This window comes from Gopherus evgoodei, chromosome 2 (genome assembly GCF_007399415.2).
Source record: "Gopherus evgoodei ecotype Sinaloan lineage chromosome 2, rGopEvg1_v1.p, whole genome shotgun sequence".
In the NCBI taxonomy this organism is placed as follows: Eukaryota; Metazoa; Chordata; order Testudines; family Testudinidae; genus Gopherus; species Gopherus evgoodei.
The window spans coordinates 125263440-125291233 of NC_044323.1; the positions used below are offsets into that span (position 1 = coordinate 125263440).

The window sequence follows — 27794 nt, forward strand, 5'->3', positions numbered from 1 at the left end:
TGGCAAGCTCGGGCCAGGGCATAGAGTTCAGCGGCTTGGGCTCCCCAGTTGCCTGGCAGGGAGGCGGCCTCTTGAATGTCCCATTCAGAGGTGACAGCATAACCAGTGAAACGCTTGCCATCAACATAGAAGGAGCTTCCGTCCGAGAAGAGGATGCAATCGGGGTTGTCCAGTGGCACGTCAAACAGGTTGTCTCTTATCTGTAAGATGCTGGAAACTACTTCCACACAGTCGTGCTGATCCTGGAGGACTGGCAGGTCAGGAAGCAAGGTAGCTGGATTAAGGGGTCCACACCTTTCAAAAATTAGGTTAGTGTCTTCTAAGAGTTAGGCCTCTAGCTGTTGCTGACGATGGGCCGAAAAGACTTGGGTTGTGCCCCTACGCAGAAGGGCTGACAAGGCATGAGAGGTCCAAACCGTGGTAAAATGACCCAGGGTTAGGCTCTTTGCCTTTGTGATCAGCAGGGCAGCTGCTGCCAGAGTCCGGGTGCAGGATGGGGTTCCCTGAGCGACAGGGTCGATTTGCTGAGAGTAAAAAGCAAGCGGGAAATGGTGGGGCCCGCTCAGCTGGGTAAGGACACCACTAGCAATTCCGCCCCTCTCGTGGACAAAAAGGTGAAAGGGTTTGCTGTAATTGGGGGGGCGGAGAGACATGGAGGAGGCCACACTGTCCTTGAGTAACTGAAAGGCTTGAATAGTGTCCGGGGACCACTGCAAAGGGTCAGGAGCAAGGTTAGCAGTGAGTCGGTGGAGCGGTTTGCTTAACTCCCCGCAGGACGGCAACCAGGGGCGACAGAAGCCAATTAATCCTAAGAAACCTCGAAGTTGTTTCTTGGTGTTCGGTAGAGGGCAGTTTTGATTAGTCTTTATGCGGGCTGGGTCCATCTGTCTTCCCTCTGGGGTTAACAGGAAGCCCAGATATCGGACCTTCTGTGAGACCCACTGAATCTTTTTAGGGTCTACCTTGTGGCCTCTGGTGTGTAGGTATAATAAAAGTGCCTTACCATCGATGCGGAGGGCAGCTTCTTCGCGATTACCTAATAGGATGTCATCTACGTATAGGACCAATGTGGATCCCTGCGGACTGGTGAAACCTTCCAAGTCGTGGTGGAGGCACTGGCTGAAAATCGTGGGGCTGTCTCTGTAGCCTTGAGGAAGTCGTTGCCAGACATAACTTTGTCCCTCCCAGGTGAAACCAAAGAGATACTGAGAGTCTGGGTGCACAGGAATGCTGAAAAAAGCTGATTTTAAGTCAATAACAGTGAACCACTCAGCATCCCAGGGGATTTGGCTGATGATAGTAGCTGGGTCAGGAACTACTGCATGAAGAGGGACCACATACTGATTAACAACTCGCAGATCCTGTACAAAGCGCCAACGAACAGGGTCTCCGTCCTTTGTAGGAGGCTTTTTGACAGGCAGTATAGGGGTGTTACAGGGAGTGCGCTGAGGGCGGACTAGCTTTTGTGCAATGAATCCCTCGATAATGGGGCGGATGCCCTCCCGGGCTTCCAGCGACAGGGGGTATTGAGGGACTGACGGGGGGGTTAAGGAAGGCTTCACCTGAATCCTTACGGGCTCTGCCGAAAGGAGCAGGCCAACATCAGTGTCAGAAATTCCCCAGAGGGTTGAAGGCAAGTCAGTGAGGTCAGGGGAGAGAGAGGGGGGTGTTTCCCAATTACCCTGAGTAGGGGCCGAATCTCCTAACACTGTCATTAATAATCCTACCCCTTCAGGAGTGCAGGTTAAAGTAGCCTCAAGCTTACAGAGTAAATCCCGGCCCATCAAAGGGATCGGACAAGCTGGGGAAAAAAGAAAACGGTGAGGAAAACATTTATCAGCATAAACAACATTCAAAGACAAAGTGAGTTCCAGAGACTGTGGGTTGCCCTCCACCCCAGTCGCAGTTTTAACCTCAGAGGATAGCCAGGGAGAGGGGGCATGATTTAAAAGAGAGAAAGTAGCCCCAGTATCAATGAGGAAAGAGACAGGCAGTCCCTGGACTGAAAGGGTTAAACGAGGCTCTTTGCTGGGAGGGGAGAAAGTGAGAAAGGAGCCGGCTAAAGACATTAAGGAAATAAGACCATCACATTGTTTGCCTTCGCCCCCGGGGTACCGTCATTGAGGAGGCTGAGTTTGCTGCGGCTGCTGCTGTTTCCCGTAGTTGATCCAGGCCTGGGGAATGGGCTGAGCTGGTGGTGCAGGGGTGTATTCCTCACTTGTGTAAGCATCTGCGGATGCAACCAGACCCTCTGGGCGTCCCCAGGGGCATTCACGTTTAAAGTGACCGGGCTGTCCGCACTGAAAACAATTTCCTGATGGCTGGGGTCGCCAGGACCCTCTTCCCCGAGCACCCTGGAATCCCCTGCCACGGCCACGGCCTTTGCCTCGAACACCGCCGTGAAAAGCTAAAGCCATCAGCTTATATTCTTCCTTTTTCTCTTTCTTTTTACTACTTTCCCTTTCTTTCTCCCAGGCAAAATCAGCTACGTCCAACACTGAAGTGACTGACTCACCTCCCCAACCAGGGCGAAACATTAAGAAGTAATCCCTTACAGGGGGCACCGACTGATTCACAAAAAATGAAATAAGAGTAGGGTGGTCTGCTTCTCTCTCAGGATCCATCTGAGTGAACATTCGGGCCCCCTCCAATAGCCTCGACCAGAACTTTCTGGGCGGCTCATCAGATTCCTGCCGAATCTGCATGAACTTAGCCTGATTAGGCGAGTGGCGAGCCATTTCCTTGAGTCTCTCTAACAATCGCTCTCAATCTGTTCGCAGCTGAGTCAGCCTTGGCTGAGTCCAGTCTAGGGGATTCCAGCCAGCGGCCAGATCCCGCCTATCCATCCAAGTACGATTAACTGCATTGCTATCTCCCCATGTCCTTTCTGCCATCCACAATCTACTACGTTCCTCTCCGGTCAAAACTCTACTTAACAACTGATCCACATCCGTATAAGTAGGATTATAACTTAAAAACAATCTTTCTAGAAGTTCTATGATCTTTCGGGGATTTTCCCCAAAAGACCCTGACAACTGTCCCCATTCTTTCAAGTCCCATTCTAGCCATCCTTTATATTCCACAATATTAGCATGTTGTAACCGTCCATCATTGCCCATATAAGGTTGATCGTGCACCTGTAAAGGCATCTCTCTAACTATACTTTTATTACTCGCAAGAGATTTGACGGGGACATTCTCTGGGCTATCCTCAGGTGGGGGGCATGCACCCTGCCGTACCTGCTTGGACATTAGCCTAGTAACTACTCCTCCCGAGGTTTGCCCCTCCATTTCCTCCTCATCCTTCTGCAGAAATTCCAATCTGGTATCCTGCAGATTCCCCTCTGCTACAAGGAGAGAGTCCCCCTGTGGAGGAATAGGGGCAGGTGCAGAGGGGACCAGCTGACGAGTCAAAACACGCCGTGGTCTACACCCTTCATCGAAATAACCTGGAGGGGGTTCACTCTCGGGAGAGTACCTGACTGCCATAATTTTTAAAGATTTCCACAGCTCTGCTGCTGTGTCCCAACAAAACCAGTAACATAACTGTCCCGGATGGTCTTTTTCGATCTGGCTCTTTACTCCTCTTAAGGCAGCCTGTTCGAAAGAGCCATACGAAGGTCACCTCATCTCCGGGTCGGCCAATACCGCGGTACACCCAGTCCAATTCCTTACACATAGTGTGTACAACTTCTTCCTAGACATTCCTGTCTGTACTGGGAGTTTCCCTTCGTTCCATAACTTATTTACAATCCCCAACGGACTCTCAAGAGGCACGCTAGTCCCTTGACCCATGGTGTCTGACAGGAGCCCTCCAACTGGCGTTTACCCTGCTGTCCAATACACGACCCCTCAATATTGAATTGGCTGGGAGAAATCTCCTGTGGCTCCTTGCCAATTCATATATGAGTGGTCTGACCACTGGACAGAGGTACCGCACCAGAAGGAATCCCGGACGAGCCCCCAAATTGTTAGGTAATAAAGCAAGTCCTCACTCACCTCTCCAGCACCCGAGTTCGTGCGGAGTTGGAATGGGGCACACAATTCTGTCAGAGACCAGACACAAATGCGTTGATCAACGGGCTCACACTATCCTTAGCTCTCAAAGCTTTAGATTAAGTGTGGCCCCTTTATTAGGAGTGAGCATCAATATTTATACACAGAAGTAAACAAAGTGATTAACAAAAGATAATGGTCATGCATAATCAATCAAGATTTTACAGGAAAAGCAAGTTTAACAAGTAAATGCATAGAGATAAAGGCTAATGGCTACTTGAGAAAGGGGGTGTCATGAGTAGTTTGCAGGTCAGTGCTTTGTTCGATAAAGGGTTCAGAAAGGATTATGCAGAGACGGCCAGTCTGGGTGTGTTTTGGCTCCCCAAAGTTCACCAAAAGTTTAGACCCAACACCAACCTAACTTTGCTTATTATTTGATGGCTTCATTAAATACCTGAGCCATGGCATCTTATCGGTCCTTATACTGATTGCCTTTGCGGGAGGCCCTCCATTCATCCAAAATAAGAGTTTAGTTTCTCACCCTCTCGTGTTCAGATCCATCAAAGCAGTGGCAAAATTTACTCTTCGAGTTAAAGTACTTGTTATTAGTTGGACACTTAACGTGGAACTGGCATGTTTAAGGAAATAATCTTTTAAATAAATGGGGGGGTACTTTATTGTTCTTGTCACTTAAAGTTGCATTGTTTGTGGTCATAATTTGGGCAAGGAAGATCCAGTGAATTACTTCCTTTATCCTTTAAATAAGCCTTGACTTCTTTCCTGACAATGTAGTTCTTTGGAGAACGTTTGCATTCCTTCCTAAAGCAGTGTTATCTTATCATCTAAAGCAAGCGATTACATTGTCTTCATTCTGCTCTAATCCTCCTAAGGAAGTAAGGGGGCATTACCTAAATCTGTTGAGCTATAAAATTCTACTTAGGCAGAAAAAGTATTTGCAAAAAACGGGTGTTTCTTTAATCACCTATGCTGGCATGAATTGAGGTCTCAAAGCTTCAAAAGCAATTATTGCCTATTATGTCTGAGAAGCAATTATTAATTCTTATAAGAGAGAAAACATTTCTTCTTAGTATAAAAGCTTTCTCTCCAAGACCTACTTTTAACTTTTTGGGGAGTGAGAAGGGAGGGAGAAATACAGTTTTCCTAAGGAAATCTGCCACGCAGCTATATTGAGCTCCTCCACTGTTGAATCCATTTTGTAATGTTTTGTCAATCATAAACAGCAGATGTTGCCTTCTCATAGGCTGCCATCATCACTTTCACAAGCATTCTTGTCAGTTTCACCTATGAGTAAGGAGCTTTCATCAATTTTACCACAGCTCTGGGATTCCTGGTCAAAATTTCACAGTCTCTGGTTTTCCTGTGTCAATTTCACCTTAGGACACCACCCTACTCAGTTTCTGGGTATGTCTACAGAGCAAAGAAAAACCCATGGCTGGCCCATGCCAGCTGACTCGGGCTCACAGGGGATCGGGCTGTGGGATTGTTTCATTGCTGTGTAGAGATCTGGGCTGGGGCTGGAGCTCAGGCTCTGGGACCCTGTAGGTCAGTGGTACTTTTTCCACGATCATACTTCAGGAAGCTTTAATGTGAGTTTTATTTCCTTATTTTTGTTCACCTTTTATATTATCCTTAGTGTTCTTTTCTTTGTATCTCCTTGGACCTGTATCTGAAGAGTCAAAGTAAACATTCTGCACCAGGTCTTTATAGAATTTTGTTCACCTTAGCCTCCAATGATAGAACAAGAAGCAATGGGCTTAAACTGCAGCAAGGGAGATTTAGGATGGACATTAGGAAAAAGTTCCTAACTGTCAGGGTAGTTAAACACTGGAATAGATTGCCTAGGGAAGTCGTGGAATCTCCATCTCTGGAGATATTTAAGAGTAGGTTAGATAAATGTCTATTAGGGATGGTCTAGACAATATTTGGTCCTGCCATGAGGGCAGGGGACTGGACTCGATGACCTCTCGAGGTCCCTTCCAGTCCTAGAGTCTATGAGTCTATGAGAATGTATCTTCTGTTTTTTGTATGAGCATTTTTTCCACTGGCTATTCACTTTTAAAATTTTTCCTTTGATATATTTGTATAGGATTTAATGCTGTACACAGTCAAGGTAATAAAGGGGGTAGGGGTGTGTGTGTGTGTATGTAAACGATAGATATGTGTGTATCAAAAGAGATTATATTTACTGTATTGAGTTTCTTTACTTAAGGGCCTTGGGAGTTTCAGTAACAGACTACACATTTGAAGACTGCCAGCTAGCTTTGGCTGAAGGACAACTTCGTCTGCCTTCAAACACCTGCCTTTTAGAATTTGCAAAGCTTGTGAGAAGCCTTGGGTGAGCATATAAAATGATTTTTATTTACTAACATTTATACAAACGCAACTGTCTTAGTTACCTTTATGACTAGAAAATGGAATTTTATATTACAAACAGGAAGCACTAATGTATATTTCAAGAAGTACCTCACTAGAGGTCCCCTCCTTGCGCCCTTCAAGGTTGGAGAGGTTTTTTCTGGACCAGTACTTTAAGGACAGAAGATTGCAGTGTTAGTCTTTTGGCTCCTGAGCCATCAGCTGTCAGTTTGTAAGCCCTTCCCCCCGTCTGAGATGTCATTCTGCACCCTGAACAAAGCTTTTCCTCCTGGGATGAGAGCAGGATATCCAGGTTTTGGGCATCATCCTACTTATATTTTGGGAGGCTGGGAAGGAATTTTTCCCTCACCGCCAGATTGGCCTGGACACAGTATAGGGTTGTTTCATTTTCTCCTGAGCAGCCCAAGGAACTGGTGGGTTCGGTCAGATTGTAAAATTAATGTTGTCACAAATTGGTGGATGCCTCATGTGGATACTCATTTGATAGGGGGTCCAGTTCCACTGCAGATTAGAAGGCATCTCCTAAAGAAAGTGGGAAATTGAATTGGGGCTCCTAATGTCTTGTATGGCAAGGAGTCAACCCCCCTTCCCTTAATTTTCATACAAGGAGGTAGCAGTCAGAACGCAGCAAACAGTGCTGGGGTCCCTGTGTGGGGGAGTGGGCTGGGGGCAGCCCACCCCTGGTAAAGAAAGATACAAGGGTGCCAATAGTGGACATCTGGGTGGCACAACTTACAGAAAGAAGGATGAGCTGCACTGGATGTCTTGTTGCTCAATAGTTCCCAGATGTGTTACTTAGTTAAGGTGTGGCCTAGCTAAACAATATTATTAGTGTTTTGTCTGTCTTCCTCAAGTGCCTGGAATCATCTCACTGGATTTATTTTTAAAATCCCACACTTGTTACACTTCAGACAAGTCTCAGATGATCTTGTATTATAAGACAACAAATGTACACAGTGCTTCAACTGGTTGCTCCTCTCCCAGCATGCCTAGAAAAAGCAGCTATGGACAGCTTATGGTTCTGTCTTCTGCCAATGTTGATTAAGGCTGATGTGTAAGCAAGTGATTAAAAAAATATAATCACGATTAATTGCACTGTTAATAATAGAATACCATTTATTCAAATATTTTGGGTGTTTTCTCCATTTTCAAATATATTGATTTCAATTATAACAGAATACAAAGTGCACAGTGCTCACTTTATATTTATTTTTTATTACAAATATTTGCAATGTAAAAAACAAAATACAGTATTTTTCAATTCACCTAATACAAGTACTGTAGTGCAATCTCTTTATCAGGAAAGTTGAACTTACAAATGTTGAATTATATAAAAAAAAAGAAAAAGAAAAAGAAAAAAAACCTGCATTCAAAAATAAAACAGTGTAAAACTTTAAAGCCTACAAGTTCACTCAGTCCTATTTCTTGTTCAGCCAATGTCTCAGACAAACAAGTTTGTTTACATTGCAGAAGATAATGCTGCCTGCTTCTTGTTTACGTCACCTCAAAGTGAGAAAGGTGTTTTCATGGCACTGTTGTAGCCGGCGTCACAAGATATTTACATGCCAGATGTGCTAAACATTAATATGACCCTTCGTGCTTCAACCACCATTCCAGAGAATATGCATCAATGCTGATGACAGGTTCTACTCAATAACAATCCAAAGCAGTGCAGACCAACGCATGTTCATTTTCATCATCTGAGACACCAATCTGGCAACTTTCTTTCAAGTGTTCTTGTTTGCCTCCTCACCTGGAGGCATGGACTATAGCCTCATGTTTCCTTTTCCAACTCTAATTATTTCCTTTTACTAATTAATCCTTTATCTTCCAGCAGCTGTACACAGGAGGAAGGAAAGGAGAAAATAATTTCTAGTGTAGGAAATATAGACGATAGAAGAACAGTAAGGATAAGTGCTTTTTCTGTAGAGACCTTGCACCTAAAAGGATCTCCAACAGGACAATAGAGAATGCTACAGGGAGTCAGCAGGACCATTCTATTCTCCACACCAAATTTATCTCTAAAGGCTCTGAGCTGACCTGTACTCAGAGTAAACCCCTCTCCTTTAGTATGCAGGTGCTAATCCTAGGGCTCATTTTAGTCTCCTTGCAACATTGCTTGGCTTCTGTGACTGCTCAGCCGGCTACCAATCAGCCTCAAAGCTGTTCGCCCAATTTATGTCCCCTTGAATTCTGGATGTTAGTGGCTGTTGCCAAAACCAACAATGAAACTCTGCTAAATGGGCATTCTTCCTTGATTTTTCAGAGGCTCTGTGACTCCCTGTTTTGAGTGCCTATCAAGGTGATAAACTCCGTGAATTAGGTGTTTATCAGGATGGATTGAGTTAAATCACTAAGTGGAAAGCACTGATTTAAATAATTGGTTTTAATCAAATTTTCCATTTGTACTCTAGTTATTTTCTAAAGAAAGGTGCATTCTCAGTGATTGATATAAGCATTAAAAAATGTTGATTTACAACTAAATAGAGCCTTTATACTATATTTGGGACATCTTTTTTGCTAGCTAGTGTGGTACCCTGTAACTATATACATTTATTTAAGCAATGATATGGCTTAATATTTTCAGATACTTATTATTTGTACAGTTTTAGTATGTTAGAAAATGTTGAATGATATATTAACTTTTGGCTCATTATTTGTGTCATGCTGCTTTAGGATGGTAACTGGAAATTAATTAAACAAGAAACCACATATAAAATTCATTTTTTTATTAAACAAAACCTTAAATATTTTGGATAAGTAAATTTTTCTTATCAAAACATGTTTCACATTTATAACTAAATTATTTATTAAACAGAGTGATTAATTGTAGTCAGTAAATTAAACTGATTATTTCAAGTCATCCTGGAAAATGTGTTTCAAATTCCCCCTAGTGAAAGGGACTGGAGTTTAAGTCCCTATTCGCTTAAGTTTTTTGAAAATGAGACAGTCTCCTGACTGACTTAGGCTGACCTGTTGTGCCATATTTATAAAGCTTAACCTCAAAAGTTAGATGTTTTCCCCCAATACTTTCTTTATTTTTTATTTATACATTTTAAGAGATTATAATAAGTTTAGGCCATATCATGTTTTATATTGAATTCATACTTAATTTTAAACAGGTTTATTTTTACAAAGAAAAAAATATAATTTAAATAAAAAAAATCTGATTTAAATTAAAAAAAAACTATTTATTTTTAAATCATGGATTTTTATCCACCATGGCATCTGTACATTATGGAAAATCACAGCTGTTCTTGGCTTTTCCCCACTAATAGGAAGATTGCAATCCTGTTTTTTTGCATAGTGGAATGTAGTTTGCAGTAGGACCCTCAATATACACTTGCTTGAGGTGCAGTCACTGTTGCAATTATGTAGTTTGACCTCCTAAAATGTCACTCAATAAATTCCTACATCAAGCCCAAAAACTTGTGGGTGAACAAGAGCATGACTTCTAGGAAGATATCCAGTCTTAATTATAAAGATTTCAAATGATGTAGAATTTACCACATACCTTAGTAGGTTGTTCCAGTTAAAATTTACACTTTATTTCCAGTATGAATTTATCTAGCTCTGAATTCCTGTCAGCTGATCATGTTATAGTTTTGTCTGCTACATTGAATTGCCCTGTTTTCATAGATTCGTGGATTTTGAAGACCAGAAGGGACCACTAGATCTTCTGTTCTGACCTCCTGTGTATTAAAGCCATTGCACTTCACTCAATTAACCCTAAATCAAGCCCAATAACTTGTTTGGTTAAAGCATATCTTCCAGAAAGGCATCCAGTGTTGCTTTGAAGACATCAAGAGATGAAATGTTCACCACATCTCTTGGTGGCTTGTTCCAATGACAAATCACCCTCATAGTTAAAAATGTGTGCCTCATTTCTGATTTGAAATTTGTCTGATTCCAGCTTTCAGCCATGTTATGCTTTTCTCTGCCAGATTAAAGAGCCTTTCATAGCCAGTATTTTCACCTTGTAAAGGTACTTGTACACTATAATCAAGTCGCCCCCTGATCTTCTTGATAAGCTAATCAGATTGATCTCCGTAAGTCTCTCACTGTAAAGCATTTTGTCTAGCCCTCAAATAATAGTTGTGGCTCTTTTCTGCACCTTCTCTGGTTATTGAATATCCATTTTAAAATGTGAACACCAAAACTGGACATAGTATTCCAGTATCACTCTCACCAATGTCATGTACAGAGTTAAAATCACCTCCCTACTCCTACTCATGACCCCCTGTTTATACATCAAAGGATCATGTATTTGTGGTGTGCTGTGGCAAAAAGGGAGATCATAGGAGATCATATTAAGCTGCTTGTTCACTATGACCCGTAAACCTTTTTCAGAATCACTGCTTTCTCGAACAGAGTCCCCATTCTGTAGGTATGGCCTGGATTCCTTGTCCTTAGATTTATGACCCTCCATTTGGCTGCATTAAAAATCATTTTGTTTGGATGGGCTCATTTTACCAAGTGATCAGATCACCTTATGTGACTGCCCTGTCCTCCTCATTATTTACCTCTCCACTGTCAGTGTTGAAATTTGATCTGCAAACTTTATCAGCAGTGATTTCATATTCCAGATCATTGATAAAAACAGCAAAAGTCCTGGAACTGGTATCTGCGGACCCCCTTAAAAACAACCCTATTCAATGATGATTCTTCATTGAAAATGACTTCTTGGGATCTGTCAGTTAGCCAGTTTTTAATCCACTTAATGTATGATTAACTGATATTGATAGTGTTAATTTTTTAATCATAATGTCATGTGGTACTAGAGTCAAATGCCTTACAGTAATCTAAGTATACTACATTTACAGAATTCATTTAATTATTCATATTGTATAGTGCTAACACATTTATGCAGTTACCCTTTATCAATCAAACTTATCACATCAAAAAATGAAATAAAGGAGTTGTTTGACAAGACTTCCTTTCCATAAAATCACATAAACTAGTATTAATTATATTACCATCCTTTAATTCCTTATCAATTAAACCTTGTAGCAACTTTTCCATTATTTTGCCCAAGATCTGTTAGGCTAATCACATGAGGATGATGTACTTTAACATACTACTTAGTTACTAGTGGACTAGAAAGACCATCAGATAAGGATATACAATTTTAAATGAGCAGGCCTGAAAAACTTCCACCCAAGAGACCTTAAAGTGTTGGCTGAGGAGCTCTCTGGCCTGCTGATGTTCGTTTTTAATAAACCTTGGAATATTAGGGAAATTCTGGAACACTAGACAAGTGCTAATGTTGTGCCAATATTCAAGGAGAATGACCTGGGTAACTGTAGGCCTTCATCCCTTCCTGGGCTCTGTTAGTTAGCACGTTCAGCCATATGCATTCAATATATTGTGGAAGAGTTATCAATAACTCTAAAACAGATAATGGTGTCTTAATATTGAGTGCCATCCTCCTCTCCTCTTTTACCCATTCTATTCTTCCTAAACAGGTTATAACCAGCAGTTTTAACATTCCAATCATTAATCATTCTGCCAGCTTTCTGAAATGCCAATTAATGTTACATTTCTTCTCATCAATGAGAATGTCCCATTTGGCATAGTTATATAAGTATTTGGAAAAAAAAATTATCTTCACAATCTTTGCCACTGCTTTTCAAGATACAGTTCCTCATCCTGTAATTCAGCTATGGAACTTGGGGAGGAGGGAGTTTGATTATGCAGGGGCTGCAATGGAAGTGTGGTTTTGCTGCCTTTCTCGCATTAGATCCACAGCAGAGCATGTCAATTTGCTCCCCCATGAGCTTGACCGTAGCATCCTGCCTGCTCTCATCGCGCACCTCCCTCCTCTCTCTGTGTTCCTGTAATGCTTTACGGGACTCCGCAATTGTTTGCCTCCATGCATTCAGCTGGGCCCTATGAGTGCGGGAGGACTGCATGAGCTCAGCAAACATGTTGTCCCAAGTTCATTTTTTCCGCCTTCTAATCTGGACGAGCCTCTGGGACGGAATAGATAGGGCCTGCGTTGAAACATTTGCCCCTGCGGGAGGAGAAAAGGGGAGGGTAATATTTTTAAAAATGCATTGCAGAGAACAAAGGGGGCACTTTGTTATGAGTAATACTGACTACAAATTTCATAGATAAGGGTACTGTATTGAAGTAAATATATTAAGGCCTGGTCTACACTACGCATTTAAACCGAATTTAGCAGCGTTAAACCTATTTAACCCTGCACTCGTCCACACAACGAGGCCCTTTATATCGATATAAAGGGTTCTTTAAACTGGTTTCTGTACTCCTCCCCGAGGAGCGCTGAAATCGGTATTGCCATGTCGGATTTGGGTTAGTGTGGCCGCAAATCGACAGTATTGGCCTCTGGGCGGTATCCCACAGTGCACCGTTGTGACCGCTCTGGAAAGCAATCTGAACTCGGATGCACTGGCCAGATAGACAGGAAAAGCCCCGCGAACTTTTGAATTTCATTTCCTATTTGCCCAGTGTGGAGCTCTGATCAGCACTGGTGGCAATGCAGTCCCAAATCCAAAAAGAGCTCCAGCATGGACTATGCGGGAGATACTGGATCTGATCGCTGTATGGGGAGACAGATCTGTTCTATCAGAGCTCCATTACAGAAGACGACATGACAAAGCATATGAAAAAATCTCCAGGCTATGATAGACAGAGGCCACAGCAGGGACTCAGCACAGTGCTGCATGACAAGCGTAACGGAAAGCCAAAGAATCAAATGGACGCTCATGGAGGGAGGGAGGGGGGACTGAGGACTCCAGCTATCCCACAGTCCCCGCAATCTCCGAAATGCATTTGCATTCTTGGCTGAGCTCCCAATGTGTGAAGGGTCAAAAACATTGTCCGGGGTGGTTCAGGGTATATCTCGTCAATTTACCCTCCTCCCCCACCCCACCCCCCCGTGAAAGAAAAGGGAAAAAAATCGTTTCTTGCCATTTTTCAGTGTCACTGTATGTCTACTGCATGCTGCTGTTAGACGCGGTGCTGCGGCGATGAACAGCAGCATCCCCTTCCCTTCCTTTCCTGATGGCAGATGGTACAAAATGGTGGAAAACTGTCATCAGCCCGTGAGTGCTCCTGGCTGGCCTCGGTGAGGTCGGCCGGGAGTGCCTGGGTAAAAATGGGAATGACTCCCTGTCATTCCTGGCAGACGGTTCAAAATGCTTGGTAACCGTCCTCATCATAGCAGCTGGAGCCTGTGCTCCATCAGCGCCCCCCACCCTTTCGTGTCTAAAGAAAAGATTCTGTACTCCCTGGACTATCATAGCAGCGGGTAGGTGTGATCCTCTCCCCTCCACCCTTTAATGTCCTGCCTGGACTATCATAGTAGCTGGAGGCTGCCTCCCCCTCATTTTATCTTGCTAAAAAGTCAGTGTTTCTTATACCTGCATTCTTTATTACTTCATCACACTAATGGAGGGACACTGCCACGGTAGCCCAGGACAGTTGGGGGAGGAGGGAAGCAACGGGTGAGTTTGTTGCAGGGGCACCCCCTGGAATGGCATGCAGCCCATCATTTCTGCGAGATCTCTGGGGCTCTGACCCAAAGCGGCTCTGCTCTCTGGCTTTGTAGTAGACTTGTCCCATATTCTAGGCAGGACTGACTCTATTTTTAGACAAAACATAAAGAAGGGAACGACCCGGGGAATCATTCCCATTTTTGTCCATGCACCCCCGGCCGACGTCAGCGAGGCCAGCCAGGAACACGCATGACAGCAGCAGATGGTACAAAATGATTGATAACTGTCATTGCCACTTTCCAATTGCAAACGGTACAAAATGATTGATAACCGTCATCTCATCGCCAATTTACAATGGCAAATGGTGCAACAGGGATGGTAACCATCTCTGCTACCTTGCAAAGGCAAATGAATGCTGCTGTGTAGCGCTGCAGTACCGCCTCTGTCAGCGGCATCCAGTACACATACGGTGACAGTGACAAAAGGCAAAACGGGCTCCATGGTTGTCATGCTATGGCGTCTGCCAGGGGAATCCAGGGAAAAAGGGTGCGAAATGATTGTCTGCCGTTGCTTTCATGGAGGAAGGATTGAGTGACAACATTTACCCAGAATCACCCACGACTCTGTTTTTGCCCCATCATGCATTGGGATCTCCAGTGGGCGCAGGAGACTGCAGGAACTATGAGATAGCTACGGGATAGCTCCCACAGTGCAACGCTTCAGAAATCGACGCTAGCCTCTGTACATGGACGCACACCACCGAATTAATGTGCTTAGTGTGGCCGCATGCACTCGACTTTATACAATCTGTTTTACAAAACCGGTTTATGTAAAATCGGAATAATCCCATAGTGTAGACATACACTAAGACTTCCGTAAGGCTTGTGACTTAGTACTATGTGATATCCTGATCAGAAATTAGCACTATACAGTATCAATACAGCACATATTAAATCAGGGATAGTCGATTTTTTTTGTCAAGGTCCAAGTTTCTTAGTCAAGGTATAATTAAGGTCCAGCCTACAGAGAAAATAATAAAAAAATGATAATAAGTAAATAAAAAGATTTCGGGGTCTGTTCAAAGCATCTGGCAGTTTGGATTTGGTCCGCAGTCCACCTATTGACTATCCTTGTAGTAAATGGATTAGAAACTGGCTAAATGATAAATCTCCTAATATATATATAAATAGGGAATCATCACTGAATTACTGTATATCCAATGAGGTCTTGCAGGGATTGGTTCTTCACCAAATGCTGTTATGCATTTTTATCAATGGCCTGAAAGAATATATAAAATCATTGCTGACAAAGTTTGCAGATACTACTCCACCAAGCTTTGTTCTAAGAAGTGAAAAGAACATGCCATTTAAACAGTTTCCTACATCACTTTGTAAGCTGGGAACAGTCAGACAACGTGCACTTTAACAGAGCTAAATGCAAGGTTTAGGAACAAAGAACAGAGACCATACTTACAGGATGAGGAACTGTATCTTGAAAAGCAGTGACTCTGACAGTGACTTGGGGGGTCATGGTGGATAACTAACTGAACATGTGCTCTCAATTTGATGTTGTGGCGAAAGCAGACCCCAGATGTATAAACAAGGAAATATCAAATAGGGATATGGAGGTTATACTACTCCTGTATATGGCATTGGCAAGACCACTATTTGAATGGTTCCATATGGCCCAGAATTTCTGCCTATAGCACGTGGCCCACAGGCCCACGCAGTCCAAAATGGCAGCTCGTACAGTCTCATAATCCCAGGTGTGCTCCTCACTCAGCGCCATGTAGGCCGCTTGAGCCTCTCCCATCAAGTACGGCACAAGCCGGACGGCCCAGGTTGTCTTCTTCCACCCAGTGCCCGTGGATACCCACCCTGGAACACGTCCAGGTCATCCATTGGGCTCATTTTACACAGTCCCCAGCCCAAGGGTCGGGTGCCTTGGCCAGTTGCAGGACTCACCACCCGCAGTAGGAGCTGTGCTTGTGCGTTGGTCTGCTCCCTGATAAAGTCCTGCCGGCTCCGTTGCTATTCGGCCTGCCAGGTCAGGAAGGTCTGTTTCTCCATCTGGTGGGATACCTGGAGGTTTTGCAGAGCCTGCTCCATTCCCTCCTACTGGTTCACCAGCCCTTTGAGGGTCTCCTCTATGTCCAGGGTTGCCAACCACGGTCTCCGGCTCCAAATCCTGGACAAGACCCCACTTGTAGTGGTGCCTTCTCCCAGCCCTTCCACAAACTCAGTCAGACCACTCCAAAGTACATGCACCAGTGCCTTTTTATTGTTCGTGCCTATCCCCACCACCTACTATTTACGTATCTTACAGAGCAACACCCAGGAGACAGCTAGCTTCTCCTGCCAGCAGAGATCTAGAGCTCCTTGCTCCTCCCTTTCCTGTCTGTCCCCCTCTGCTTCTTCCCAGCCAGCTTTATATAGCAGGCTGGCCACTCAGGCCCCCAGGTGCATCCCCTCAGGTGGTTAGGGTGAGTCCTAACCCCACTTTTAAGCAGAGCTGGGCTAACGGGCCTGGCTTGGATCTCCTAGCCAGCACCCTGTTACAGCTTCCCTTACCAATTTTGTGCATTCTTAACTTCTAATGTATATTCATTGCTATTGACTTCACCTTTTTTCTGCATGTCTCTATACATTGTTATGGTTGTTTTCACTTCCCTTCTAAACTAGGATTTTTTTAACCAATTGTATGTGATTGTGGGATTGTAGATTTCTAGGCATCTAGTTAAATCACAATATATAGCAATGGTGCTTCCATATCCCTTGAATGAAGTCAGAAAAGACTATCCCTATCAATGTAGGCCTCATAATGGTGGTGTCCAGACAACCCTTGAAAGTGCTCTTATCTAAAAATACCACCTATTTAGGAGTCTCACTTGTAAGATCCTCCTAGTTTTCCAGGTTACCTTTGTGTAGCATGAAACTGACACATTTCCCTTGGCTGTTAAGTTTGGTTCTTACCGTTAATGATTACAGAGTAAGGCACAAGGCAGGCCCATTGTTGGCTAATACACATCACCCCGCTAAGTATGAATTCTGGCTTCCAAACACTCTAGTTAATTCCTTGACTGACTACACTCATCAAAGGAGCTGCTTGTGGAAATATCTCATTGGCAATCACTAACTGTTTTCTAAATCCAAATTACTCATCAGATATCCTTTTCAGATCCTCCATTTCAGTCAGGTCTGGTCAGTTCTCTACATTTTTGAGACCTTTGCTTCAAGTACTTTGGTGCAATTAGACTGCAACAGCCAAAATCTCTAGATTACTGGTTTCCAGCCTGTGGTCCACTTATGGCCCTTGATGCTCTAAATTGTGGCCATTAAGACTATGGTGCTAAGAAGGAAATTTGTATTGGATTATGAATTGAAATGTACTTCCTAAGTTGCATCCTGTGATTTTTAAATTGAAGTGTTTGAACTAGCCATATAGTTGTAGAGAAGTGGTTAGGGGCACTGTCTCCCCAACTGCCTCCTTCAATTTCAGCTGCAGCCTCAGAACAGTTCTGGTCTGAGCTTAGAGCACTCTGAGTGACTATTCTCCCTTCCCTGCTGCAGGTCCTCCATTAACTGTTTACTGCATCATAGGAAGGGTAGAGAGAATAGGTCTGGCTGCTTTGTGTGTTTCCCTAATGAGTGGTGGGCCTCATAGAGAGCTGGATAGGAGCTCAACAGCCCTGGCAGAGCCTTGAGGAGTGCCAAGAATCACCCCCTGTCCCTCCTCGCAGCAATCCTGGGCAAGCCAGGAAAGGGGGAGGAGAGTTGGGGGGGATCAATAGCCTATTCTGATTTCCTGATTTGTCTCCTTCAATCCAGGATAGGGACTGCTCTGATTTGAGCCACTGGGGATAGCCAGACAACAACACTAGGGCCTTCAAGGAAGAAAGGAGTTGCGTGACCTGACTGTGTCAGCCGTAAACCACACATAATTGTCCCAACATGGGGGAATCCTCAGTGGGTTTCCTGCCCTCTTTATGTGCTACCTCAGTAGCAAAAAGGGGAACAAACTAGGGCATAGAAACTGCCCTACTGTATTGATTGCATTTACCTTTTCGAAATAAAAATTTGCCCTCTGACTGGAAAGGCCACATTGTCCTGAGTTAACTTGGCATCCACCATTCAAAACAAATCTGCTGGTTGAGATTTTGTGGATGCTATGGTAGAAGGGCACAGAACTTATTCTTCATGCAACTCAAAGCATAACATTTTATAAGCCTTCAGCTTCCATCATTAGCACTTTAACTATATTACTATTTTTATTAAAAAGTCATACCCCTAATCAAAACAGTTATACCAGTACAAAATTTATGTGTAGACCAGGTCTGGCTCTGTAATTGGAAAGGAAATGAGTGAACTCATGATTATATACTAACTAACCTCAACTGATGGATCTTTTGGCCTCCTTGCTTGTTGGTAGGTGGCCCCAAATACTGTCAGTAACTAAATTTGCAGGGTAGGATGTGAAAGTGATGACTGACAAACAGGATTAAGAATGTAATCACTATTAGTAATCTTAGTTTTAAACAACATGCATCAAGTCTTTCTCGTTCAGTAACATTAGCAAGAGCGAAAATAATTATTCATTTATGTCACTGTTCTACTAATAGTCTGCAATTGACAGTTGCATGAAAGGGTAAAGAATCAGCAGAGTGGGATCCTGGTCCATGAATAGTGCTCCTGGACACTACACTTAATACAAATAATAACATTGAATATTAGGTTTTTGATCTATGTTGGAAACTAAGTGGGTGATTTGGCTTTGGAGCCTTAATTATGGTGTCCCGGGTATTTTGGTTAAATGTGAATCAGGATAAGTAAGTGAGTTCTTGCATAATATCTTACAGTGCTGTCATTCACTGTTTTACACAATGCAAGGAACATTTAATGATTTTAGAAGTAGTCTGTAATATTCCTTTGAGGGCTTGGCTACACTACAGAGTTGCAGCGCTGGTGAGGGGGTTACAGCGCTGCGACTTAGGATGTGGCCACACTTGCAAAGCACGGCCAGCACTGCAACTCCCTGGTTGCAGCGCTGGCTGTACACCCGGTCGAGCCTCGGGGGTAGGAGATCCAGCGCTGTCAGCAAGTGTGGACAACCGCCAGCGCTTTTATTGACCTCCGGAGTATAAGGAGGTATCCCAGAATTCCTGTCCACAACAAACCGGAAGAAAGGGAGAGCTCGGAGTTCAGCCAAACTGCTTATTTAAAAAACAAACACAGCTCCTGTTTGCTGAGCGAGCTGAGGCAGGCAGGGGAATTACTTTGGCATGTTCACAGCTGTTTGCTTGAAGAGAGAAACAGCACGCTTACACGGCAGAGGGGGAGGGGGAAGTCCGTGTTCAGCAGTTGCTGATCTGGTCTGACGGGTATTTAGCTGTGCATAATTTGCAATTAGTGAATGAGAGAGGAATGGGGGAAGGGAGTTAGAACTTTTAAAATGATTGAAGGTAGGCACAAGACCTTAGAACTTGCAAGGCAGGGAGCTGAGAACAATGTCAACTCCAAAAATCCATTCTGTCTCCTCCACGCTCCCGGTCACATTCCACCCCACCCCCCTCTTTTGAAAAGCACGTTGCAGCCACTTGAATGCTGGGATAGCTGCCCACAATGCACCACTCCCAACAGCGCTGCAAGTGCTGCAAATGTGGCCACACTGCAGCGCTGGTAGCTGTCCATGTGGCCACACTGCAGCACTGGCCCTACACAGCTGTACGAACACAGCTGTAACTACCAGCGCTGCAAAACTGTAAGTGTAGCCATACCCTTAAAGTAGTCTGAAAATGTCAGATGTTTTCCTTTTTTGTTGTTTGTTTGTTTGTTGTTGTAGGCTGAAACCAGAGAAGCTTGAAAAAGATCTTGATAGATATTCTCAAAGTGCCAAGAAAATGAAAGGGAAAAGAGTCAGTCTTAAAGAGTTTGCTGCATACTTGGAAGTCCCAGTTTCTGACACATTAGAAAACATGTTTGCTCTTTTTGTTGAGGTAAGAAATACCAGAATGTTACAGAGAATTAAAAATTAATTCCTATGTCTTTCCGGTGGGATTTTAAAAAATGCACTCATTGACTTCATTATGAACGAATACAGCCTGTGCTGAGCACTTTTTAAAATCCCAGTTTTGACACCCTTGTGCTTTTTCCTTATCTAGTAAGTCTAAATAAATCCAGTTAACTAAACAGCCACCAATGAGGGGAACCATCAAGATCAAACAGACCCCATGCCCAAGGCAGAGGACCCCAAAAAGTTGGACTTGTTTGGCCAAAAAGTATATTCAACGGGTGGGTTACAACTCCGAATAGTGAACCAGCAAGCTTTGCTGTGATTTTAATATGTGGGAGGCAATGCAGAAATTTAAGGACATGCTCCCTCAAGAGGCCAAACAGGAGTTCTTTTCACTAGTCAAAGAAGGGAAGACAGTAGTTTGGGCATCCCTCCAGGCAGCCTTGGATGCTGCCGATTCTGGGGTCAGATCAATGGTTATGGCTATTACCATGCACAAAAGGTCATGGTTACAGTCTTCAGGGTTTCCTCAAGAAGTTCAACAAACCCTCCAGGATCTCCCATTCGAATGGCCCTTGCTCTTCCCAGAGCAAAGAGATGCCAAACTCCATGGACTTAAGGACTCCAAGGCAACCCTAAAATCTCAAGGTCTATATTCACCGGCAGTATCCAGAAAACACTACAGGCCTCAACAGACAGGACACTATATTGCGCAACCTGCCAGGTAGGACCAGCGGATGAGGAAGAGTGAAGGATTGTGAGTAGACACCCCTCCACCAATCTCCTCTTCAGGGTTGATGTATTCTGTCCCTAAACACTCAGGTAGTTAGAAGCAGTGGTTTTGACGAGACTGTTAAGAATGACATATCAGTTCCCTCAGTCCTGGATCCAGTTACCTCTTTGTTTTCCAAACGACTCTCCAGCTTCCTCAGTGCTTGGACCCACATTACCTTGGAGTGTTGGGTTCTAAACACAATAGAATTTGGTTATATCCTTCAATTTGTATCCACCCTGCCTTCCCACGCCCCCTCCCCATTCCTCTTCAGGGATCTTTCTCACAAGCAACTATTGGAACAAGAAGTTCAGTCCCTCCTTGGGGTGGGAGCTGTGGAAGAGCTTCCACACTGTCTAATAGGAAGGGGGTGTTATTCTCATTACTTCCTGATTCCAAAGGCCAAAGGGGATCTTAGACAGAACCTAGACCTGCATCATCTCAACTGCTATCTCTTAAGGGCTTGAAGTTCCGCATGGTCTCCTTGGGTGCCATCATTCCTTTGCTGGATCCAGGGGATTGGTATGCCGCCCTCTATCTAAAGGACACATACTTCCACATATCAATTTTCCTAAAGTCCACAGAAGGTTCCTAAGATTTGCCATGAACCAGACCCATTACCAGTTTGCGGCTCTCCCATTTGGCCTGTCGGCCACCCCACAGATCTTCAACAAATGTGTGGAAGTAGTAGCGGCTTTCCTCAAAAAAAGGAGTTAATGTATTCCCATATCTCAGTGACTGGCTAATCCAGTCCAGAGCTCAGGTGGAATCTCACTAAAAATACCCCTCTTTTGAGCCACTTCTCATTCCATTAAATATGTGCTTTATTAGTATTGTATAGCATTGACTTTTTTAACCAGAATGTTATGCAGTACCAAGTCAAATGCCTTGTACGAGCCCAAGTATATTACATATAGGGAGTGTTCCTTGTGTGTGTGGTGGTGGTGGGAGGTCTTGCATGTTCTTCTCAATACTATCTTTATCAGTGATCTAGAAGAAAGTATAAAATCATTGCATATGACACTAAGATTGGTGGTTTTGTAACTTAAGAGGACAGGTCAGTTATACAGAGTGATCTCTTTTCAGTTTGAGAGAAGCATTACTAGTGCAAGACAATAAACCTGTTCTCGTCTCTGCTCCATGAGTTTTACACTAATGTTACTTTCCCACTTACATATTATATATCTAAGTGATCCGTTAACAAAAGCTGCAGGGGTCAAGTAGTATGATAGTACTATCAAGTGGTAGTATTGGAGGTTTTTAAGAGCAGGTTAAACAAACACCTGTCAGGAATTGTCTAGATAATAATTAGTCCTAACATAAGTGTAGAGGACAGGATCAGAAGACCTCTTGAGGTCCTTTCCAGTCCTATGATTCGATGACCACTGAGACTTGGGGGGTTCTCGTTGCCGTGAGGAGATAATCTAATAGAACTACAAGGGCTGAGGTCCATGCCATATCCAAGTTTAAAGTCTAATCACAGGAGGACTGAAGATGTCCACTGAATTTGTGTCTTATCTGGAGCTTGGCTTTTAGTGCTTTCTCAATAATTTTGCCTTGGAATGCTTAAACTCAAAAAGGAAGCTTACAAGAAGTGGAAATTTGGACAGATGACTAGGGAAGAGTATAAAAATATTGCTCGAGCACGCAGAGATGTAATCAAGGCCAAGGCAGAACTAGAGTTGCAGCTAGCAAGGGATGTGAAGTGTAACAAGAAGGGTTTCTACGGGTATGTTAGCAACAAGAAGGTGATCAGGGAATGTGTGGGACCCTTATTGAATGTGGGAGGCAACATAGTAACAGATGTGGAAAAAGCTGAAGTACTCAATGCTTTTTTTGTCTCGTTCTTCACAGACAAGGTCAGCTCCCAAACCGCTGCACTAGGCAACACAGTATGGGGAGAGGGGAAGCAGCCCTCAGTGATGAAAGAACAGGTTAAGGATTATTTAGAAAAGCTGGACATGCACAAGTCCATGGGTCCTGATCTAATGCATCCAAGGGTGCTGAGGGAGTTGGCTGATGTGATTGCAGAGCCAATTGGCCATTATATTTGAAAATTCATGGCAATTGGTGGAAGTCCTGTACAATCGGAAAAAGGCAAATATAGTGCCCATATTTAAAAAAGGGAAGAAAGAGAACCCGGGGAATTATAGCCTCACTTCAATCCCTGGCAAAATCATGGAGCAGGTCCTCAAGGAATCCATTTTGAAGCACTTGGAGGAGAGGGAGGTGATCAGGAACAGTCAGCATGGATTCACAAAGGGCAAGTCCTGCCTGACCAACCTGATTGCCTTCTATGATGAGATAACTAGGTCTGTGGCTATGGGGAAAGAGGTGGATGTGACATATCTTGACGTTATCAAAGCTTTTGATACTGTGTCCCACAGTATTCTTGCCAGAAAGTTGTAGTATGGATTGCATTAATGGACTATGAGGTGGATAGAAATCTGGCTAGATTATCGGCCTCACCAGGTAGTGATCAATGGCTCAATGTCTCGTTGGCAGCTGGTATGAAGTGGAGTAACCTAGGAGTTCATCGTGGAGCCGGTTTTGTTCAACATCTTTATTAATAATCTGGATGATAGGATGAATTGCACCCTCAGCAAGTTCGCAGATGACATTGAGCTGTGGGTGGAGTTAGATACGCTAGAGGGTAGGGATAGGATGCAGAGTGACCTAGACAAATTGGAGGATTGGGCCAAAAGAAATCTGATGAGATTCAATAAGGACAAGTTCAGAGTCCTGCACTTAGGAAGAAAGAATCCCATGCACCGCTACAGGCTGGGGACTGACTGGCTAAGCAGTAGTTCTGCAGAAAAGGACTTGGGGATTACAGTGGATAGGAGTCAGCAGTGTTGTTGCCAAGAAGACCAACGGCATATTGGGCTGCATTAGTAGGAGTATTCCAAGCAGATCGAGAGAAGTGATTATCCTCCTCTATTCGGCACTGGTGAGGCACACCTGGAGTATTGCATCCAGTTTTGCAGCTGTAATGGCAGACAGGGACTTTCACTTCCTTTAGCAAAGTGGCATAATCCTGTACTAAACCCAGCAGATAGGTTCAAATCAGGTTTTACGATCCTAGAGTTTGAATCTGACTTCATGCTTCATCTGCCATAATTCACTGATGAACCATGGAGATATTTTAGGTCAGTGCAAGGAAAGGTGGGTTGTTGGGCCAAGACATTGATGTCAGTGATTACTGTTTCTGCTAGTTCATGGGTGGATAATTTTGGTTTTCTTGGAGCTGCTGAAAAGTTGAAATATATACCTCTCCATCTCTCTGAACTGTTAAGTCATGTGCCCAGCAATGATGATTTAAAGGTCAGCTATTTCACTGCTGGTCAGAGAACGTAACAATCCTATTATGAAGATTTGCATAATCTCCTGTGAGTGATGTTCCATTTAGATGCCAGGAGTGGATTGCATTTGACAGTACCAGCACATTTTTCCAGGATGCTATAACCAGGTTTTAACACATCACATCTGGGTAGGAGTCCATAGCCTCTGCATTATGTAACATCTCCATTACACAGATGACAAGGTATCAAAATGTGCTCTAGCTAATTGAATCTTAACTTGCCTAATTATCCTTCAAAACAAGGTATATTTATCCACTGCAAGAAATAGTGATATATTCCATAAGATCCATAAGGACATCTTTGGCCATACAAGTGAAAACTTTTGTAGAGTAACTTTTCAAAACAGCACCAAACCCTATAACTGACATCCATTTCCAAACAAGGTAGGAGGAAGATGACCATTCTCCATACCATGGTAGAAAATAAAATAAAATAAAATCTTTTCACTGTTAAAACTTTTTTGACTGAATTTTGATCATAGTAATTTGAGCTTCATGTGTGTTAGTTAGAAAAGATATGATCAGTATATATCTTTCTATGATACATTTCATTCTCCAGTCCACTCCACTCCACTCCAAGTTAGAAATGCAAATTTTGGCATAGAATTATACCCTTTGATTGATTTTTTTAAGAAAACCGAGAGAGTTAGGCCCCCCTCTTTCAGTGGAATTCAGTGGGAATTGGACATCTAACTCTTTAGTCATCTTTGAAAATCTCAACCTCTAAATTTTACAAACATTTTTCAGAATGTCTTCATGTGGGTTTATGTGTTTAGTATATTTAATAATCTTTAACATTCCTTTAATAGCTATTAAATGTTTATGGAGTTCTGAGGCAGATGACAGAATTCTGATGATTTATTTTATTTTATTTACAGAATGAAGATGGTGTAATTGATCTACGGGAATATGTGACTGCTCTATCTGTAGTATGTAGGCCATCCAAAACTTTAGAAACAATTCAGTTGGCATTTAAGGCAAGTAGCAACTTCTTACAACGTTCTTCTTACAATATGTAGGAAATACAGAACAATTTAAAAAAAAATCAATTTGATTTGACTGGATGTTATTCTATATATTCTTCTAATTCACATTTACACTTTTTAAAAAAAGCATTAATACATTGCTTAGTTTCAGAGATCAAGCACCTCAGAAGTAATTAAATACAGATTTAGGCACTAGTCCCATCATATGATTGTAGCATGCTTTCCTCTGCATGAGCCGAGACCCATTGAGTTGGTGGGTCTCTAGAGGGGTCTGCATTAGCATGTTGCATTGGAGGACTGGGAGCTGTTATGTTGAAACCTCCAAACTTACCCCTTATCCCTTGTGCTTATGCCTTATTAAAATGTGTTTCGGTTTAACCTTTTTTTTTTCCCCCACATGATTAAAATTTTCTGAAACTCTTCTGTTTTGGTGTGAAATTTTACGTTTGATTCACGGGAGTTCACCTTTCTCCCTCATCTCCTTGTTTAGATTGCTACTGCTCCCTTCATTCCCAACCCTACCACCAGGGTCTTGTGGCTTCTTGTGGTTCACAGGGGTGCTCTTCTCTGAGATGTCTTTGATTGCCAGTCTCTCTCTTCCCCCCACCCCCAACTCCTGTAAGTCACAGGAGCCACCAATATAGACCACACTAGCACAAGATCTGGAAGAGAGTGGGGACAGAAGTGGGGAGGCGGGGATAGACTTGAGCTGAGAAGGGACTGGCAGACTCTGGATCACTTTTTGGAGTCTTTCAGGGAAAATAACTTATCTGACTGGAGATCATTGCTCACCTTCTGAAGTCCTAGTAAAAAGAATTATATATTAAACATTAGGGAAATCTTTAATGTCAGATTCACGAATAAGATATATTGTAGGTGTTTAAAAATAAATTCACATTAGTCTATTTGTGTACCAAATATGTGGTACATATTTGCAGTGTTGGTGTGACTTTCTCCATTGCATTTTAATTAAAAAGGATAACTTAATACTTCATTTGATATAGTATTGTCTTTAGCTAGCTCTGTGTCATATTGTGATCTTATCAGTCAGAGCCAAGATACATTAGCTTCTTTAATAGTCACTCTTATTTATGAGGGTGGCAGTTAGCGGCTTACACCATGTGTGTGACTTGGCCAGTTATAACTATCTTAGTTTCTAAGAGAGAGACTTGTCCACACTGGGGTGTACTTGACTTTGTTTGTACGGGACACTGTGGTAAAGAAATAACCCATATGTATTTATTTTACTATTTGTGATTTCTTTGCACTTGTCAGGGGCAGAAGTAGTGAAATTCAACAGGCTTTTTTTATTTTGGGGGGAGGGGATAGGGGAAATTGGGAGGGGTTAATATTTGTCCTCCGTTATCCCAAGACCAGGTCTACACTAGAAAATATTTGCCGGTATAGCTATGCCATCAATCCCTGCTAATGTAGATGCAGCTAATACTGGCAAAAGAGTTCTTTTGATGGTATCACTTATATCAGTTCTGTAAGTGAAATACAAATTTTGCAAAAAAACAACCCACACCCTTAAGCAAGAGATGTAGCTATCCAGGACTTAAATTAATTAAAGATGTAGTCTTAGAGTTGTTACTCTGGTTGAATTTTGCAAGTCTTGCATTCATAACTAAATATGAATTATAAGCATGAGTGGCTAAGGAATAAAATATGACCAGAGTAAAAGTATATTATAGACTTTGTTATATCGTTGTGTTTTGCATGACCTCTCTATCTTTTTTGATCCTGTTCTCTGTGTAATGTGTAATCTTTTTTAAAGTCTAGATTAATTAGAACAGCTCTTCTAGTGGCATATGTTGACCCATGTAAGGATTACAGCTGTACTGCAAATTCTTAAAGAGCAAAGTGTTTCAGAAGATAAGAAAGAGATTACTATTTCGCCACTTGATGCAGCATACAGCTGGAAATAATGTGAACTGGGGGCTGTTGTCCATTTTTATTTTTATTTTTATTTTTTTATTTTTTTTAACTTAAACCACTCTCTTGTTAACTTGATGCTTTGCAGCATTATCTGCTTTAGCTGCAGTCAAAATGTTGCAGGTTTTAGAAAGAGGTATTGTGACATAGTTCAGTGGAATAAAGAACGATGCCCTTCCTGATATTGTAAATGATATAGTCACCATTTCCTTCCATACCAATAATACACAACAATGTGCATTAGTAGGCTTATAGATATAAGCCTAAGTTAGCACCAAAGCTAAATGCCAAGTACCTTCATCCATCTGAGAAATGCATAAGTAGGCTACTAATACAGATCCTGAAATAGATTATCTCTTCGGAAGCATTGCTCATTCATTAAAATGCCTTATTTTAAAAAGAAAATATGCCTTTAGTTTGGAGAGGGGAAATGGAAACTATTTCCCCGCAAAGGGATAAGAGATAATAGTAGGGGAAATGTTAGAAACTCCTTTTCCCTACTACTTGGAATATTTTAAAATTTATTTTTGTTATCCGTCTTTGCTTTTTCTTAAGGTTCCTTGACCCTTTTAGACCAGTTCTCCTTCCTCCTATGTGAAGCACAGCTGCCTTTTACTAGCATTCTGTGTCCCAACAGACACCAGTCTCAGAGCTTATGTATGCGGTGGGGTAATGTGCTCTACAGGGGTGTGATTTCCAAAGTGTACTGACACACTGTGCATTAACTGGTCCGTGTAGACCTTGCTGGTATGCACTAAAGGTTCCTTAACATACCTAAACATGGTACTATTTATTCTACGTTGAAGCATACTAGGGAACCTTCAGTGCACAGCAGCACGGTCTACACAGACCAGTTAATGTGCAACACGTTAGTGTGCTTTG

The 27794-nt window shown here is 42.8% G+C and overlaps 1 protein-coding gene across 5 annotated transcripts in view; it reads left to right on the forward strand.

Moving 5' to 3' along the window:
- Nucleotides 1-27794, forward strand: part of LPCAT1 (lysophosphatidylcholine acyltransferase 1) — a 200921-nt gene that overhangs the window by 119805 nt on the left and 53322 nt on the right. For all 5 annotated transcript variants that reach the window (XM_030551642.1, XM_030551641.1, XM_030551643.1 and 2 more), the window contains 3 exons: nt 6226-6351; nt 19688-19841; nt 24870-24968. In XM_030551642.1, the coding sequence (XP_030407502.1) occupies nt 6226-6351; nt 19688-19841; nt 24870-24968 (379 nt within the window). The remainder of the gene's footprint in view (nt 1-6225; nt 6352-19687; nt 19842-24869; nt 24969-27794) is intronic.